This window comes from Lactuca serriola, chromosome 3, assembly GCF_051521515.1.
Source record: "Lactuca serriola cultivar US96UC23 chromosome 3, Lser_US96UC23_V15, whole genome shotgun sequence".
Lineage (NCBI taxonomy): Eukaryota > Viridiplantae > Streptophyta > Magnoliopsida > Asterales > Asteraceae > Lactuca > Lactuca serriola.
The window spans coordinates 193119096-193139985 of record NC_136410.1 but is presented as its reverse complement, the minus strand read 5'-3'; the positions used below and the strand labels follow the sequence as shown (position 1 = coordinate 193139985).

Here is a 20890-nt window from a genome sequence, read left to right as displayed (position 1 = left end):
TTTACCATTCCATAGTAAAATGATATATGTTCTTGATTTTAAACATATAAAATAGTTAGATGTCAAAAATTTACATAACGTATCTATGTATTATAATATGCCAATTTTACTTTTTTATGTTACAACTATGGATTTAAAATTTTACATAATTGTGTATATAAAATGTACGAATGAAAATTATTTTGTAGTTGTTCCTATTATGGTGCAATTCGGAAGATTGTTTGCACTAGCTTTTAATCAAAATTCTTTAGTTAGAGACTATTGGTCGCTGACGGGTTGGGTTTTTGCTTTGCGTCATGATATTAGAGGAGGGGTTGAACACGAGCAGCTTGCAAGTTTGATGTCTTTGTTGGATGACTTTCAACTTGGCACGGAGTCAGACAAGTGGGTTTGGAATTTTGATAATTCGGGGTGCTTTTCGGTTAAATCGACTAGGAATTGGATCGATGAATTCGAGACTTCCGTCGGGTTCCTTGCCCACTCGATGGAATTGCTCAGTTCCTATTAAAATAAATGTTTTTATTTGGCGTTTATTGATGGATAGGCTCCCTATTAGGTCGAAGTTGGTGGAGAGAGGGGTGGATCTTGACTCGGTTTTGTGTCCATTGTGTAACGAAGCTACTGAAGATGTGTTGCACTTGTTTATCCAGTGCACAATTGCAACTCAAATTTGGAGGCGAGTTAGTCGTTGGCTTGATTTGGATATCCCTGTTTTTCTTACTATGAGAGACATGATGGACTGGATTGATGCGAGGCCTAATGTTAGACAACAACGGGTGATTATTGACTCGGTATTTTCTGTGGTCAATTGGGTGCTTTAGACGTTCCGTAATGGTATTTTGTTTAGTAGTAATAAGCCTAGAAAATATAGGATTTTTGATTCCATTGTTGATATTTCATTTCGTTGGTTCTCGTCTCATAACTCTAAGGCTAGGATTAATTGAAGTTTATGGCTTCAAAATCCTACTCAGTCTTAATGATCTGTACTCCTAGGATCTTGCTAGTTTTTTCTTAATATATTTGTTTGTTTCCATTAAAAAAATGATATTTTTATAAGGGAGAATTTCATATCTGCCCCTATTAAACTTTAAAATATCATATTTGCCCAACTTAATTTTTCAATAACATATTTACCCTTCATAAACTTTCAAAATATCATATTTGCCAAAATCCTTTTTTATAAAGTTTTTAATATTTTATAATCATTTTTTGACCTTAGAATTATTATAATAAATAAAAATTTTTAACCATATTATCATTACGTCTAAGATAATGAAATATAAACTTCTAAATTGTTAGAATGTCGTCCTCTAGACAAAAAAAAAGATTCATCTTCAACCATCCCTATGAAATGTATATTTTGATTGTTTAGTTTTTGTTGTCGTTGATTATTATCATGTTGATGAAGGATATTTTACATATTACCATTGATATTTTGATATTTAAAAAGTACATATACAATAGTTTGATATTTAAAAAGGACATATATGATATTTTGATGTTTAAAAAAGAAATATATGACATTTTGAAATTTTACGAAGGGTAAAATGATATTTAGAAATTTTATGAAGGATAAATATGATATTTAGAAATTAAGTTGGGTAAATATTATATTTTGATGTTTAAGAAAGACATATATGAAATTCTCCCTTTTTATATTTATTTGATTTTTATGTTAGAATTTTATAATAAAAAATCAAAAAAAATATTATTACTTTTACGTGTATTCCAAATTAGAAATATAGAAAAATATACCTAATAATATCACATTTATATACAATTAAAATGTTCGGTCCCGCCAATTAAGCAATCCTCCAAGCCCGCCCCATGTGCTTGAACCATATCAAATAAACCTTATAAAAGGAAATGACAACTTACACCCCTTGGATATTTTATTTTTTGTTAGGTACCCAATTTTGTCCTTATTACTTCCAACTTCACCACTTGTATATAACTACCAACTCCACACCTTTCACTTTCACAAACATATACAAAAAGAAAGACATCACCAAACCAAGAGATGATAATGATGAAGTTTAGGTCAATAAAGTTGTCTAGGAGCTTTTCCAAATTACGTTGTCTTAAGGCCAACGATGACAATGATAGTAACAACAGTAGGGTTAGCCTCCATAGTTGTGGCACAACAACTGGCATAGAAGTCAAATGGGAAGTACGACCAGGTGGGATGCTTGTTCAGAAGAGAGAGGTTAGAGAGGAAAGCATCGAAGAAGAGATTATGGTAGTAAGAGTTGCAACTGGTTCGCAGTGGTATGATATATCCATCCAATCCACTTCAACTTTTGGTAAGTTTTCTATTACCACTAACAAATTTAATTTTTCCGACATATGATTAGTTCGTTGATACAATTTTTGTATGTCGTTTTTGAAATAACTGTCGTTGTCATGACCTCTAAATGTTTTTCCTTTTCTATAGGAGAATTGAAGATGATATTATCAATGGTGACTAGTTTGGAGCCAAAAGAGCAAAGACTATTGTTCAAAGGGAAAGAGAGAGAGGATGGGGAATATCTACATATGGTTGGGGTTAGAGAGAAAGACAAAGTGTTGATGTTACAAGATCCAGCCACCAAGGAGAGGAAACTTGCTGCAAATCTCATGGTAGCTCCTTATCGTACAATCACTATATAGAGATGATCAGCAATATGTATGTAATTTGGAATTAGGAAATTATCTTATCTTATTAACACCAACTTTTAAAGTAAAAGATTGGAGTTATTTGTATGTTGACTAGTGTTTTGTTTTATCATTCTCTCTTTAGTCGACACGAATCGATTAACCGGAAAGCTACTAGAGGTTTGTATGTATTCTAGATCCAAAGTTTTCAATCCCGGAACTATGTAGATATTTTAATTTATGATGTACACGTGTATAACCGTATTAACTGCATCATAATGTTTACTAGTTTGAAATTACTAGTACTAGTACTGGTATAGGTATCTTGATGAATGTTTGTGTGTCTTCCTAGTATTTAATCGGTAGAAAGTGGACATTATTCATACTTTCTTTAAAAAACAGCATTTATGCCTATTAATGTCATTGCCAAAACATTCACTCGCTTTTAGAAGTAAATGAATCGTGTGCACATGTACCAACCAAAGATGATATTGGTATAATAATTTTTTATATATCTATTTTTATAATTATTGATGAAGTTATACACCTATATGATCACGTATATTATTAGATTAAGTGATGGGCCTATATTGATCTTGAAACCAATTTACTAACCAACCATAAATAAACAAAATATTTTATTTATTTATATTTAAATAAAAAACATAAATATATATTAAAATATTAGATTATTTAAAAAAAAAGCATCGGATGTTTCTTTTCTTCTTCGAACACCGGTTTACTAATATTACATAAATCTCTTCTCTACTCTAATAAATAAAGGTTTTTTGCACCATGACTTTCATTCAGTTTGGCGAATGTAATTTTGTGGTTATTTTGAATTAATTTTTTTTTACATGTCATTTTATGAGTTTTTTTATTTTATTAAATTCCACATAATATTTTAATACAATAATTGCAATAAATGGATATCAATTTCATTAATGAACTTACCTTTTAATTTCAAAATTTCCAAATTAAAGCTCATTAGTTTATTTTGATTATTTATTTAAATTATTTGTTTAAATTTGAAAGATAAAAAACATTTCATTTATAATAATTCATTAATTTTCTTATTTTCTTATAAATTCAAAGTTTTAAAATATTTTGACCTCTTTATGTATTTATTTTTTAAATTAACTCGTGTAATACATGAATCTCACAACTAGTACATATTAAAGTATTAGATTATCTTAGAGAAAAACAAAAACATTGAGATTTTTCTTTTTTCTTCAAAATATCCTAAAACCTTTTCTAGACACCCAATAAGAACATTGCCTGTATAGTTTTGTTCAAAATAGAATGTTATTGCCAATCTCATGACCTCATAACGTGTTTTATCTTTAATTGGCTCAAGCTGTTCCCTCTTCCTTTATTGGCTTGATTGAAATAAAAACTTTGCTATCCATCATCAACGTGTTAGGTGCATCAGTTTCTCATTACAGGATTTTGAAAAAACATAAAAGCCATGTAGTGTTTGTAGTATTTCTCAGAAATTGCGTTAGTTGACATGCTGAAAAAGGAACGACAAGACCCCCCCCCCCCACACACACACACACATAAAGAGAGAGAGAAAGAGGACGCAAAAGAGAGATCAAGATGGTATTCTAACCCAAAGGTCACAAATAAAGTAAACGCTTCACATAAATAATAGTTTATGCTTCTAATAATTACATTGAATCATTGTGTTTACACTCTCAAAGTGTGTAGACACCAGAATGTCTCATCAAGACCTAAAGACTCTGGAAACCATGTATGTTCTTATTTAAAATTATGATCAACATACAATATTACTTACCCCTAATATTACACTTCCAAAAATCCAGTTAACAATAACATATCTATCTATGGAAACTTCAACCCTATGTAACAAAACTAAACTTGAGAGAGAAATTCATTATGTTTAGCAGATGGATCATGAATGTATAAAAAAGGTGCAAAATAGATCGGACGTAATTAATGCAATTTGAAAATAGAGGATTGCAATACTCTCAGTTGTTGCTAATGTTAGGATCAGTTTAAGGTACACCAATCATGAAAAATGAAATTTGGAATAAGTAAATAACGTCTAAGTAAACACAGCTAAGAGTGGAACATTAAAAGCATGTTGATGGATAACAAGATATATTGAATATTAATGAAAAAGATTGGGTGTCTTAATAATACGTTACATGGTGTTTTTAATAGGCAACCAATAGGAGAAGTCATGTCAAATCTTTGAAGCATGGGTCTAAGATAATACAAAAGTAAACAATAAATTACACAATACATCTGACTATGCCTAATCTGGATATGCCATAAATAAACAAACAATAAAGTACGATAGAGTGTAATCCAACTATAAGGACATGGTATACTAATGCGATGATATCTACAAATTATATACTATCAATTTTCATTTTGTTTCGGTCACTTCTTGTGTTTGACCCCCCCCCCCCCTAAGTAAACATAGTAGTAATTATTTCAATTTAGATAAAAAAAACTCTAAACACCTTTGCTAAAATCTCCTAATAGTTAGTACCCCATATTTCATTGGCACTATTTCATAGCTTGATATGCTCGAACAAAAGAGGAGGGATTTCAAAGATCATCATTGAGAATGAAAGATCGTCTGAATGAATCTTCTCAATATCAAGACTTATAAGTAGAGCATTGATGAGTTATTCTTAACCAAGAAATTGAGTACCTACATCTCTTATCACTGTTCGAAGTGGAACATGAGGACCTTCTATTATAGATCTCTAGATTTATTTTCCTTCTTCTTTTCAAATTAAAAAATGTTCCATTCTTATCTTCCAATGATCATATTCCTCAACCACTAGTAATGGGATTCGTGTATGGAAACCTACATTACTGCATATGTGCATTGAGTACAAAGGATTAGCCATTGTTATGTTTTAAAATTTATGTATGATAGAGGTATATATAAAGAACTTTTATCAGGTAGACTTAGAAATAAAAATGAACACCAAGATGTTCTTGTGCAATGATAATCTGGTCAGATGGATTCAAAGGACAACCACATAGGATCTGATATCAATTATGAATAACAATAAGGCTAATAAGGTAAGTTCTAGTGTAAATATGAAATAATCTAGTCAAAGACTTGAATATTAACTTGTATTAAATGCAATAAGTAAACACAAGGAGTAAATAACTTCAAGTAACAAATAAGGAAGAAGAAGAATGTTTGAGGATAAATCTAATTAATTATATTCAATGTTCGTTTAGGTGCATCTTACAATGAAGTTGACTGGCCTAGTTATAAGAAACTAACGTACATGTTAAGATCTAATGGAACAAAGGATGAAGTACCAAAACGTTCATCAATAGGATAGTACAACAGAAAAAAGATCCCTGATGATCCTAATCCATAATCTACAACATGCTAAAGAAAAAATAAGTTCACTCTTGGATGACAGACATGCTTGGATAACAACTTCTTCGGATAGCATCACTTCATCATATAACAAACTTGCTAGATCATACCAAAAGCTCGGATGAGCTTCACATCAGATGGATTAATCACTTTCTTGCACTGTCTATGAGTATTAAATTTGGGGAAAGTTATTCGGATTTAGACAGAAATATACACGTTAAGGCTAGATATAATTGGTGGATTGGGAATAGGGTTATATTATGCAATGTTAGTAAAGAGTAGTTAAGTGAAGCATATAATTTGATCTGAATGATTGTATGTTTGTTTAAGGACAAGCAAACACCAAGTGTGGGGTGTTTTGATGCGTCCTAAATTATACACATTTTAGGGACATTTAATATACTTTTTATGGTATTTTTTTGAATTAAAATAGGAAAAAAGATGCTTAATTGCTATATATTTATGTTTGGCAGCAGAAAATGACAAGTTGATGAAATAGAAACTGAAAAGAGAAAACATCAAGCATAATTTCGTGGCTTAGTGACCAAGGAAGACATATTGAAATTTGCATGAAGAATATTATGATGATTTTGAAGATTTTAAAGATAATTACCAATTTTATGATATTGCATCGTGATTAATGTTGTTCATAAAAGGCTATAAATAGACCCTTTAATTCATCTAGAAGGAGAAAAGGATCATATCATATCTTGATGATATTAGAAAACTAGAGCCTACATAAGATGGCTGAAGAACTATAATAAAGTGGTTCTCAAGTAGTTTGGGTTTATTGTATATTAAATTTCTTTGGTTTTCGTTGTTTTCTTAATTAGTTTATGGGCTAAGTTCCAATTTTGTTTAGATGTAGATGATCTAATTTTATTTTGAATTGATTCATTTGAAAGGAATATTAGTAGTTACTCAATTTATTATGAATTCTTAACCAATGATCCATGCACATTAATATTGGTAGTTTTATGTCTATGTAACTGAGTGCATATTAGGTTCAGATTATGTGTCTTGTGTCATATTGTGGTTGACAATTTACAGCCCTGAACTCCACAATTGAGGTGTGTAGTGATGACTGTAGAGTATGAAGCCAAGTTAGACATAAAAGTATTGATTTAATGTTCGTGATTGTACTATTGATTTAGATAATTTGAGAAGTTACCAATATACTTGGGGTTAATCCTACCTATTAAGTCTTTTGTAGTAAGAAATAACATAATGGATCTAGGAAATCTATCACTAGTGCTAGATAACTTAGAAACGTATGATTAAGGATATTAAGTTTGAATTAATTAATTTATGAATCAATACATATTTGCTAATTCCATTACACTTTGTATGAATCAGTCATAATCATTTTGTGAATCAAAATCTAAGAAAAAGTATTTATTATTATTATTTGTTTGAACTTGTTATTACTTCTTTGAATAAATTGTTTGAAGTATTAAGATTTTAGTTGAGTTTAATCACTTATCAAATTCCCTCTTTAATTTAATTAGTTTAGATCATATTTATCAATACACGTATAGTCTCCTTGAGTTTGACAACCTTACTTACCCTAACTATATTATTCATAATTAGGTAACTGTCTAGTGATTGATAGTTTCAGTTTGGTTTGTTTGTATTAAGTTTATTGTAACAGACTGTTAATTTCACATCACTAAGACTTCTGCCACATACATGTTTTGTAATGCTTGTAAGTTAGGGCTAGATGTTTTAGTCATATTTATTCATTTTATTGAATAATTAAAATCTCTTAAGAGGATAATTGTTAGTCTTGCGTGTTACAAACTATATAGACCTTTTATCACTAAGAGATAAAAATAATATTTTTAATAAAATATTATTTAGGATAATTAATCTTGATGTAAGTTGTAATAGAAGTTATGAGGATTCCGTGAAGTATAAAGAATGCTCAAATATGAATTCATATGACAAGTTATGATCTTTCAAAGTTTCATGTTCAACCTTATAAGAGAATAATTGTTAGTCTTACACGTTACAGACTATATATACCTTTTATGACTTAGACATAAAAATAACGTTTTTGATAAAAACTTATTTAGGATAAATAATCTTAATGGAAGTTGTAGTAGAAGTGATGAGGATTCTGTGAGTATAAAGAAAGCTCAAATCTGAATTCATATAAAGAAGTTATGATCTTTCAGAGTTTCATGTTCATCCTTATACGACAACATGTGTTGTAAAATATAAAGCAGATATATTTTGCTTATTAGCCTAAGTAATCTAAATCAAAGTCGTAGTAATTGTAAAAGCAAAAGTGCCATATAAAGAACGTCAAAATATGACTTCGTATGAGGACGTTATGATTTTTTAAAGTTCTAACACAATAGTAGGCAACACAAAAACCGAAATTTAGATCGCTTGACTGTTAGCAAAAACAATTTAAATGAGGGTTGAAGATCTCATAAATACGATTATGTCCGTTTAGAGACAGTCGAGAATGGAGTTTGTATGAAGGAATAACGATTTTCGCACAGACTTTAATGGTATAATATTAATAAAAATATGAATTTAAAATATGAATTTAAAACAATGTAAAATATGAATTTAAAACAATTTAAAATATGAATTTAAAAATATAATTTAGATCGCTTGATTGTTAGCCAAAACAATATAAATGAGGGTTGAAGATCTCATAAATACGATTATGTCCATATAGAGACAGTCGAGAACGAAGTTTGTATGAAGGAATAATGATTTTTGCATAGACTTTAATGGTATAATATCAATAAAAATATGAATTTAAAATAGAGTGAAAATTAGTTGTTGAGACTTAAAAGAAAGTTGTAGTGCTCATTGAAAGGATTCCGAAGATATAAAGAACGTAGAAAATAGAGTTGATATGTGAAAGATATGGCCGTTTGAAGATTTCAGAAAATACATGTGCGCGATGACATGGCGGCCCAATATCACGCCATGTGGAAAGGCAGCGATCGAACTCTTCAACCGACATGGTGATGCGGCACCATATATTGCCGACACGTAGCCTATCGAAATTTTGATACGTGGCACAGTCGGATTCGACACCCAGAGAGGAGATGTGGATAGTTACTTTCATGAACATGATTTTAAAAGGGATTAAATGAAGTGTTAGCCGAGAAGCTACAGTTTCCAAAAGAGCCACCACCTCAGTTATGTGAGTGCATAGTTACTTTCATGAGCATGATTTTAATACAGGTATTATTAAAAGTATTAAATATATGTTGAAAGTTTATATATGAATTATATGCTTATAAATGTATATTCGATAATATACTTTATGTGAACCAGATATGGTTCTATATGTTTTAAGATGTATATATAGTATTATTACATGATAACAACAACAACAATAACAACAATAACAACAACAACAACAATAATAATAATAATAATAATAATAATAATAATAATAATAATAATAATAATAATAATAATAGAACTATTATCTTTAAGAAAGTAAATACATATTTATACCTGATACTTTATGTTAAATGTATACACTAGATTATGATAATGTTGCCTAAACGGAGTTAGTATTAGGAGTTGATATTAAGCGGTTGTAGTCTTGCCTAGTGATGAGATGAGACTTATAAAGGATTCTTAGTTTGAGTTAGGCTGAAGAGATTTAGACTTACCCAGTATTGTAAAGATATTACATAGGAAGGATATTTAGGATGATTATGGGTATTAAATCTTGTTTAGTTACAGCCTAAGACTTAAAAGGGATGTTTAATTTAATTAAAATTTGACATTGGGTAGTTTTTATATTGGGGTGTATGTGAGCTCGAAACGGAGAGTAGGACTTTGTTTCTCAGGTAGTACATGTGATGGGGTACTATTATGTGCTAGAAGTACTATTTCATACGAAGTCCTTTTTTGATAATATCATGTGTCAGGGTATGGGAGCATATCGAATTACTATTTTAGTATTCCCCTACTTTTCTTTTCGACTGCCGGTGTGCATGAGGGTATAACTCTGTTCAATAATACCTTGGGGTCAGACCACTTCTAGGCATGTCAAAGTCATCTAGTAGAGTATAGATGACCACCCCTGACTTAATTGTCTTATGGTGTTAATGAATTATACTGATCCATGGAAAAAGGCTATATGTTTATTCAGGTACTCCATTCCTTTATACTAATCTAGTGATTGGGATTATATTTTAATTCGAGTATTCCATTCATTTCATTTTATATATTTATTGATCCTCGTCTGCTGCTAATGAATCCCCGAAGCAACATAGTCAAATTGTTGTTCATAGTGATCCTTCTGTACAAATCTCATAAGGTCATTGTATAGGATCAATATTTGAGGATCATGGTATGAGGTAGATTGTCTTATAGATATGATATATCTGTAGTGATAACAGCATTTGGTTTTGCAGGTATCTGATATATGAATAGTTATTGTTAAAACATTATGGGATTGAAAACCTTATGTATATCACTAGGTTTCCCAACATGACCGACTCATTTTAGATGCATCATATGTAGTGGTGTTTAGAATGTCGAAAACTTGAATAGGATGTTGAGTGATTGAAGCAAAGACCTGCAATTGTGTTTAGGACAGTTATATCTTTACACTGTAACATATGTTGTGTATCGATTGTGACATCCTTGAAGTTTTATTATGTTGAGACATTCATTTGTACTCAAAATGTTGTAATATAATGTGATATTCCGTAAATAAATACAGTATGATTTTTGAAAGCATAAATAATTTTTTTTCGGTTCTGAAAATTAGGGATCTCACATGTTTGAAGAGGCATGATATGAGAAAAGTTTCCCCTAAATATGCATCTACTCCTCAGTAACTTTTATGATATCTTCTAAGGATGTTATTGTACTCTTTCTTTGTACCATATCGTATATGATATCTTATGTATGAATAACATAATTTCTTGTTTTGAGTAGAAGGTAGACATTATGTACGACACAAAGTATGAGTAGATATAAAGCAGATGATCATGTTTATATAGTAACTATTACATAAAGGAATAAAGTTAATTTCAAATGCAAGTTAAGTACACAGTTAAAATCATTGAAAGAGATTACAATTTCTCAATTCAAAACAGAGGATTGCATCACATGGGTGTCATGAGTTTGTTTCCTCATAAATAACACATAATAGCACATGGAAATTCAGAATTTTCTACACTACATCTTTTACATCCATGCAATAATGCTTACTTAATATTAGTTTGCAATTGTAGATAAAATTTCATTATTATATGCTTCAAATAAGTATTTGAGATAAATGTTTATTAATAGACACTTCATATATGTGTTTGTGTAAAAACATTCTAAAAATAAATACATCTAAAAAACATATATTGTGACAAGATTCACAGGTAGATGAAGGGCCTTAATAACAAGATATATAAACCAATAAACAACTAAGAACAATTAATACTCAAAAAACAATTTTGATTATGAACTCTCACAAAGAGAGAATGCACAAAGTGACATACTTTTACATGCAAATCTTGTGTAACTTTTATACTAGGGTTAAGACTATTCTATAATGAGATCCCTACATATTAGGGATTCCGTAGCATCCTGATTCCCATAACATTTTTTATCATTTAACAACATCTCACTCAAATCAGAGTACAATTAAATTTTACAGAAAACATGATGCCAATGCACGTGTACAGTCAAGTCTTGCCCTTTTCGTGATCTACCTAAAATCATTTGTTATCAACTGGTTAAGCACGGAGCTTAGTTAGTTCCCCTAAAATACCATATATCGCAATACATATACATGCATATAAAAATGGTTCAGGACCTTTCGAAGATCCAAAAATAATATATGTATCTAGACTTAAGGCCAACCTGCCATTTCGTCGGCAACACGAGTCTATAGGCTCCGTACATGTACATGTCCTCGTTCCACCGTTAACCACTAACTTAACCATAATGAATAACTCTAGTACAATAAAAGTAAGCACATAAAGACTATACTTCGGCTCTACCCTACTAACTCTTTTATTCTAACGTACATATGTATATATATATATATATATATATATATATATATATATATATATATATATATATATATATATGGTATAGTGAGGTAACTCACCTAAACAATTACTCCGATAACTATCAACTATCCAACCGGCGGGTAACACATCTAACAAGTATTAACCTATAATACTATAAGTTATTATTATCTATGACATCTAGTAATAATGTAACGTCCCAAAAATGAAGGTAAAAATTTTCATTTTTAAATCAAGATAAATCATTGTTTTCTGACAAAACCCAAATCAAGCCAATCATTTACAAAACATTGCTCTCAAAATAGAAATCATATATTAGAGTGTCCCAAATTATTATCATCATAAACCTCCAAAAATATATATATATATATATATATATATCGTCTAGGGATGTGTACGATCATGCCTGTGCTTTCCATGGGCATCTAAAGTACCTGAAACATAAAATTCAAACCGTAAGCATGAAGCTTAGTGAGTTCCTCCAAAGCACCATAACATAAACATATAACATATACAATCATTTATGTTGACTCCAATCAGTCATCAGACTAGAATACCCTTGAGTCTACAACGTCCCGATTGGATAACCCCTGGTCTATAACCTTCCAATTGGATTCCCCTAGTCCACAACCTCCTGGTGGATTCCCATACATACTACATACTAGGCACACAACCTACATATTGGATTACCCATGGCCCAAAATCTTTTGGTTGGATTGCCCTACATACTACATATTGGGTCCATAACCTCCCGGTTGGATCACCCCTAGCCCACAACCTTCCGGTAGGAATTCCATCTGCCTTACATACTACATACTGGGTCCACAACCTCCCAGTTAGATTACCCCTAACCCACAACATCCCTTTTCGATTGTCGTGAATTTGTTGACTTGTAGCACAAAGAAGTACAATTTCAACCCAACTACACTATGTCAACATATGCATCAGATAAACATATAACCAGCCAACAAACAAACAGGTAGATCTACAGGTCACTATCACATAGCAACATCCTATATACCACGATACATATCTAACATATCACTATAGGATAAAAACTGTAACATATATGTTTTGAAATCGTGTTTTGTAATGAATAAAATTGTGAAATACTATGTGAAATTGAGTGTTGATTTCTAACAGATACTTTTTACTAGAAATCAAGTAAAACTATGTTTAGAATCACTCAGAAAATATTGGAAGTCTTATGAGATTCCAATTAAAAGCCAAATAGTGAAATTTAGGGAAAATATAAAATTTGAAATAAGTAAAATTTTATTATTGAAAGTTTTAAATAATCTCAATAGAAACTTGTAGGCGAAAACCTCGTCGAAATCCGAGTTATAACGAAGAAGTTATGACCAATCAAAGATTCACGACAAAACCGACACGGCGCTGAATGACATAAAAAGTAAGTTTTTGATAAACAACTTTTTAGCCTTAGTGATCTAAATGAAAGTCGTAGTATTCGTTAAACCGAGAAGTTCGATAAAAAAACGCCAAAATCTGACTTTGTATGTGGAAGTTATGATTTTTACAAGTATCAGCTTAGGAGTAGACAGCTAAAAACTCGAATTTTAGATCTAGTGATTTTTAGCCGACACAACCTAAACTAGAATTGAAAATCTCGTCAATAGTAGTACAACGGTAAAAAGTCTGACGAAAATGAATGTTGGATGAAGAAGTTATGACTTTTTAACAGATTTACCTGTCCCGGTCTGTTGAAAATAATAATATAAAAATTAAATCAAAATTAGCCAACCAAGTCTAAATGAAAGTTGTAGAGCGTAATTTTACCTACGCGTGCATATAAAGAACGTAAAAAACGGAGCCCTTATGCGAAAGTTATTGATTTTAGAAGATTTTGGCTCAAAAACCGAGAAATAAGTGGATAATATCGGAATTTTTCGCATGGTCAGCACTAAGCTACGTCACCTCGCATGAACAGTAACCGCTCTACCCGGATCCGACGTGTGCTGCCTTCCAATTCGTCTAAAGTTGCAGACCATCCAGCTTCCGACACGCCTCGCCCCGTGTCACCCTTCCGAGCCTCGCACCTGGCCGCCTCGCATGCGCGACGTCTGGCGTCCGACCCTCGCATCCGAGCCAGCTGCTGCGTCCGAGCCTCGCTGCTGCGCCCTCTGCCTTCGCCTCCTGATGCCGTGTGTTCCTTCTGCTAGCACGCCATCCGAACCTCAACCTTATAAAAGGAGGGCTGCGAGCCTTCCCGGGTAATCTTTAAAAATTGCTATATTTTACCCCCTTTTCCATATTTTCTTCATATTAAAATTCCCCGAAGCCCCGGAATGGATTATAACCCCCGAAATACACCACGAAGTGACCGAGAAGCCTGGAAAATTTATCTTTTCGGTTTTGAAGCCCTACCTTCGCAGAGCCCGGTTTTCAATTAAGCTCTCGGTTTTCAACATAGAAAGTCATATTTAAAGCCGAAGCGCTGCCCAAATTACTATTTTGACCCCCGGTTAATTCAATGTGAGTTTAATATATAGAAACAATTGTATGTTATGTTTTATATGTGCTATGTGCTTTTCAGTGTTATTATTCTGAGTTATTTTCCCGTGATATTTTATTTGCTGTTTCTATAGCAAAAGTAATACCTTTGACCATGTGTTCAGTGAAAGGACTTAGATTCACATTGGTACTGGTACGTAGCCTCTGGTCATGTAGATCATGTCTCCGTAAGAGAATGACTTCTATTCTATGGCATTGGCAAATGGTTAGACATGGCTATAAGCTTGAAATCTACCAAGATGTTAATCAGAAATCTTATGTCTTCTGTGCCATTTGGGCCGAAGCTTTATTGATGTATATCAAGTATGGAAATTGTTATGTCTCATTGATTGTATACCTTTGAATCAAGTTATTGTTTGATATGGAAAGGTTAACACATGATTCACATATGCCTTTGTTGCTCCTTGATTCTCTTTGCTTCTGCCATATTGATGGATATATATGACATAACATTATATTGTATCTATTATTGAACTCACTAAGCGTCACCACTAACCCTTTCAATGTTTAACACTTGCAGTTGATAAGTAACCAGTATAATCATATATTGTTGAAAGAATTAGAATAGTTTGTAATAATACTTTTCTAATTCAGTTTATGTTTATATAAATTACAATATCCTGGGTAGTTATGTAATATATAACTCTTTGTAATAGTCTGTTTGTATCCAGTAGTTTGTAACCTTTTTATCAATGTAAACTATTGCTTTTATGAATATGCAAGTAGCATGTTTTGGAGTAATAGTATTGTGAAGTATGAAAGTTTGGGTCTTTCAGAAATACGAAAGTTCGGGTCTTTCAATCATGGTGTCAAAGCAGTAGTTTAAGCGAACTAAATGCCACAAATTGGTATTTAGACTTAACTATTGGAAGTTCAATATATGAACTGAATCATTATAAGTATATGGATACAAACCATAGGAAAGACTTAAGTGAAGTATTAGGCTTTAATAAATCCTAATATTCTAAAATTCTATATTACTCCTAAATTTCAGAACGATGGCTGAACAAGTAAGTAGCCATACCCCTGAGGTTGGTGGAGGTCCACAACCCGAGGAAGTGAATACTCAAGTATCTCCTCGTGAGGAGCGACTCTTGGGTGAACTTACTGGTGTTATTCGACAGACTCTCGAAGAACACAAAAATAATGGTGATAAAGGAAAAGAGAAAGCCACTGGAGAATCTTCAAGCAGAAAGGTGAAGCGTCCCTCGTTCAAAGATTTTAAGAGTAGTGGTGCTACAGAGTTTTTTGGTGTCCTTAATACCATAGTTGTTCTAACTTGGATTCAAAACACCGAGAAAGTATTTCGTGTCTCTCATGTGTGGTGGGAAGCAACATATGAAGCTCTCAACGGATATGACCAGGAGAATTTATCCTGGGAGTTGTTCAAAACTCGTGTACTAGAGAAGTAATGTCCTCTAGATATGAGGAGAAGATTGGAGAAGGAATTCCTCGAGCTTAAACAAGGAGGAATGACTATGAATGAGTATGAAAACCAGTTTAATCAAAGAGCAAGGTTTGCTACAAAGTATATTCCAACTGAAGATGAAAAAATTCAGTTATTCATGGAGGGACTACGACATGAAATCCATGATTTTGTAAAGAATCCGGATGTTCTGTCGTTTGATAAAGCTGTTGAGTATGCTCGAAGGCGTAAGCATGACTTACAAATACATGGTGCCACTCTTACTGTTCCAAAGCATCCACGTACTGAAAGAACTAGTCTTGTTTTCACTATTCCACCAGCTCAATCTGTTCGATCTGATCCTGGCAAGCAAGCACAATCTCAGAGTGCTTTTCGTGGCTGCGGCAGGTCACAATCTTTTTCTATTCAATCACCTTCATGTCGTGTTTGTGGAAGGAATCACCCGGGTCAATGCAAAATAGACAAGGAATCCATTGTCTGTTATGGGTGTGGAGAAACTGGTCATATAATGCCAGCTTGCCCAAGGAAGGATGTGACTTGCTATGCATGTGGTATTACTGGCCACAAGTAGCGTTTTTGCCTTACTCTTACCAGCCAAGTGACGGGAAGTCAAGCTTCTGTTCAACAACTGGCGAGAAGTCAAGTCCCTATCCAACAACCAAAGAATACTCCAGCTAAAAAGGAGGAGGTGCCAAAAGCTAAGGGTCGTGCATTCCAGATTACCACTGAGGAAGCACGCGAGGACCCGAATGTTGTGACGGGTACATTTCTTGTCAACTCTAGACCTGTTCACATCTTATTTGATTCTGGTGCCTCAGATTCTTTTGTATCTTATAAATTTGCGCATTCTTTTCAAACTACTTGCTATGCACTCGCGCAACCATTTCACGTAGATACTACGGGAAGTATATCATTACTTGCTGATAAAATTTATAGGGATTGTGTCACAGAAATTGAAGGCTATAATTTTCTTGCTAACCTAATCCCTATCTCCTTGCCCAACTTCTATATTATTCTCGGCATGGATTGGTTGTCAAAGACCCATGCAGAGCTCTTGTGTTACGAAAAGATGGTACACATTCCTATTGAAGGGGAAGATCCTATTCATGTCTACGGTGAACAAAGGATCTTAAAAATAATTTCTTTCCTCAAAGCTCGTAAATTTATATCGAAGGGTTGCCCTATCTATCTAGCCTATATACAATTGACATCTGAAGAAAGGAGAATAAAACTATAAATGATGTTCCCATTGTTAACGAATATCTTGATGTTTTCCCCGATGATCTGCTTGGACTTCCTCCGGACAGGCAAGTAGAATTCTGAATTGACATTGTGCCTATTGCTGCTCCGATTGCAAAGACTCCTTATCGTCTTGCGCCAGCCGAGATGAAAGAAATGATGATCCAACTACAGGATTTACTTGACAAAGGCTTTATTCGACCGAGTACCTCTCCCTGGGGTGCTCCAGTATTGTTTGTCAAGAAGAAGCACAGGTCGATGTGAATGTGTATTGATTATCGTGAGCCGAATAAGGTTACTATAAAGAACAAGTACCCACTACCTCGCATCAACGATTTGTTCGATCAACTTTAGGGTGTTACCTATTTCTCAAAGATTGATTTGAGATCTGGCTATCATCAGTTGAAAGTACAAGAGAAATATGTACCGAAGACTGATTTCCGTACTCGTTATGGGCATTTCGAATTCCTTGTCATGGCATTCGGTTTGACAAATGCTCCTACTGTATTCATGGATATGATGAATCGAGTATTCCGCCCAATGCTCGATAAGTCTGTCATCGTATTCATTAATGATATTCTAATCTATTCCAAGTCCGAAGCTGATCATGTCGTTCATATTCATGAAATCTTAGAACTTCTTCGAAAGGAAAACTTTATGCTAAATTCTCGAAATGTGAATTTTGGCTTCGCCAAGTTCAATTTCTCGGCCATGTTATTTCTGGTGACAGTGTATCTGTAGATCCGACCAAAATCAAAGCCATTCAAAATTGGGAAGTGCCACGCAATGCTTCCGAAATTCGTAGTTTCATGGGTCTTGCGGGTTATTACCGAAGATTCATTAAAGACTTTTCTCGTATAGTTGTACCTCTCACTAGTCTTACTCGAAAGGAAGCAAAGTTCGAATGGGGTGAAGCCTAAGAAAAGGCCTTCTCGACTTTAAAAGATCTTTTGACTCATGCTCCCATCTTATCACTTCCAGAAGGTGATGATGATTTCTCCGTATATAGCGATGCTTCAAGATTGGGACTCGGTTGTGTGTTGATGCAACGTGGTAAACTGATAGCCTATGCCTCAAGACAACTGAAAGATTAAGACTTTGGAGATATTATCTTTTTGCTACGAAATGCCAATTGATTACCGACCACAAGAGTCTCAAGTATATATTCAGTCAGCAAACTCTGAATATGAGACAACAACGAGCCATGGAGCTGATCAAAGACTATGACTGCGAAATCCTGTACCATCCTAGAAAGGCTAATATGGTTGCAGATGCACTTAGCAGGAAGGTTTATCGTAATAGTATGTGCAATACTATTACTCACACTATGGTGAAGTTCACCATTCTTGATGAACTAGAGAAGTAGCAAGTTGAGGCCTTAAAGCCAGAAAATGTGAAGAAGGAAGGGATGGTACATTAGGCTGATGTTTTACTTGAAGATCCACGAGGATTAAAAGTATTTAAGAATCATCTATGGATTCCAATGATTGGTGGATTAATACAGAAGATTTTAGATGAAGCTCATAAGTCTAAGCTGTCAATACATCCTGGTACAAGTAAAATGTATTATGATGTAAGAGCTGATTATTGGTGGCCTGGATTAAAGAGAGACATTGGATGATATGTGCAGGAATGTTTAGTATGCTTACAAGTTAAAACAGAGCACCAAAAACCATACGGAACCCCAGAAAGTCTCAGTGTTCCTGTATGGAAATGGGAAGAGCTGTCCATGGATTTTATTACCAAATTGCCAAAGACTGCTAGACAGCATGATAGCATTTGGGTAATCATCGACCGCCTGACTAAGACTGCACATTTTCTCGCCATGCGTAAAACGACTCCAATGGAGAAATACGCACAAGTATACTTAGATGAAATTGTTGCAAGACATGGTGTGCCACTAAAGATCATTTCCGATCGCGATACTCGTTTCACTTCTCATTTTTGGGCGAGTATGCAACGTGAATTGGGATCTCGAGTTGCCCTCAGCACAACTTATCATCCCTAGATAGACGGTCAGACAGAGAGAACAATCCAAACAGTAGAAGATATGCTTCGTGCATATGTCTTGGAGTTCGGTGGTAACTGGGATAAATACTTTCCTCTTGTCGAATTTTCATATAATAACAGTTAGCACGGTTCAATCAAAATCCCACCATATGAAGCATTATATGGTCGCAAAGGCCGTACACCGTTATGTTGGCGTGATGTAGGACAGAAGATCCTTGGAGGCCCGGAAATGATTGAAGACACCACCGACAAGATTCAAATCATACGAGAAAGAATGAAAGCGGCCCAGGATCGACAGAAGTCCTATAAAGAAAAGCGAAGATGACCAATAGAATTGTCCTATAAAGAAAAGCGAAGATTCAAATCATACGAGAAAGAATGAAAGCGGCCCAGGTACTAATAAATTATCCTAATGAATCGAGGTACAAGCATCCATGTAAATGTATACAGGAAGATGTAACCACGTAAAGTACTCATGTAATGTATTCATATAAGGTACTCATGTAATGTATTCATGTAAGGTACTCATGTAATGTATTCACATAAGGTACTCATGTAATGTATTGTATATACTCATGAATGAACTGACTCTGATGTTATTCCTTGTAATAGGAATAGTGTTTTGTATCTTCTAACTATCCCTATAATAGTTAACTGGCAGGTAATTCGTTGTTCAAGGAGGTTAAAAATGGTTTTGTAAAACATCTAATAGTTTTGAACAATAAGTAACAATGACTCGATGTCATTTTAATAAACATTTCAAAAGTAATACATTTGATAACAAAGTATTTTTAAGATATAAAACCATTTCATGCATCACATTTTGTAGTACATGAAATCTGCTGAATGAAAACACAGTTATAACTACATATGATTGATTTAATAACATGTTGTTTTCTACCTGTATTCCCCCCCATTAAAGCATTTAAAATCATTTAAACATTGGTTAAGGGGTATGAACTCACCTGTAGATGGTGGTTTGGATGTACTGAACGGTGTCGGATTGTTAGGTGTCAAGTGAGGACTTGTACACACACTATGATCCTAATGGACATATAATTACACATATATGAACCCAATTAGTCTTAAACTACTAATTGTAAATCTTAAGACATCCTAGAACATAATAAACACTTTATATAAGTGTTATAAGCCCTAAGGATTATATCCAAGTTGTTGTGGGACAAGGAAATTGGGTTTAGGGTTCCAAAGGACCCTATACATTAGTTTACTCTCCCATAAAAATCACACAAGGAGTTTACGGTTGTAAACCCTTGTGTTTACGGCCGTGAACTCCTAAAGTTGGTGTTATTTTGTGTTTTGAGGTTCTAAATGATCCCTAAAAGCATTCCAACTTGGTGGACTAGTTCTTGGAAGGGTTTAGGGCACTAATAACCTCCTTTGAGGAGTTTACGGCCCTAAGGCCAATTCCTTTGAAGTTTACTGCCGTAAACTCACACGGAAGGGGTGTTTTTATGATTTCAAGTCCCAAGCTCATGTAGGATAGTTTCTAGACAATTATCTAAGGCTAATGAAGGCCTTAGGCACACATTGGTACCCTTCCTTGATGTTCACGACCCAAGAACTATATCAGGGCCGTAATCTCTCTTTGGGAGGGGTTTTTGATGTTTTAAAGTGTTTAAATTA

General features: G+C 33.5%; 1 protein-coding gene across 1 annotated transcript; it reads left to right on the top strand.

Annotated features, from left to right (window-relative positions):
* The first annotated feature begins 1971 nt into the window (after window positions 1-1971).
* LOC145093472 (BAG family molecular chaperone regulator 2-like) lies at window positions 1972-2907 on the top strand. The gene is made up of 2 exons (XM_079031607.1): window positions 1972-2303; window positions 2435-2907. The coding sequence occupies exons 1-2, from the start codon at window positions 2021-2023 to the stop codon at window positions 2647-2649; spliced, it is 498 nt and encodes a 165-aa protein (XP_078887733.1). The 5' UTR covers window positions 1972-2020; the 3' UTR covers window positions 2650-2907.
* Window positions 2908-20890: the final 17983 nt, after the last annotated feature.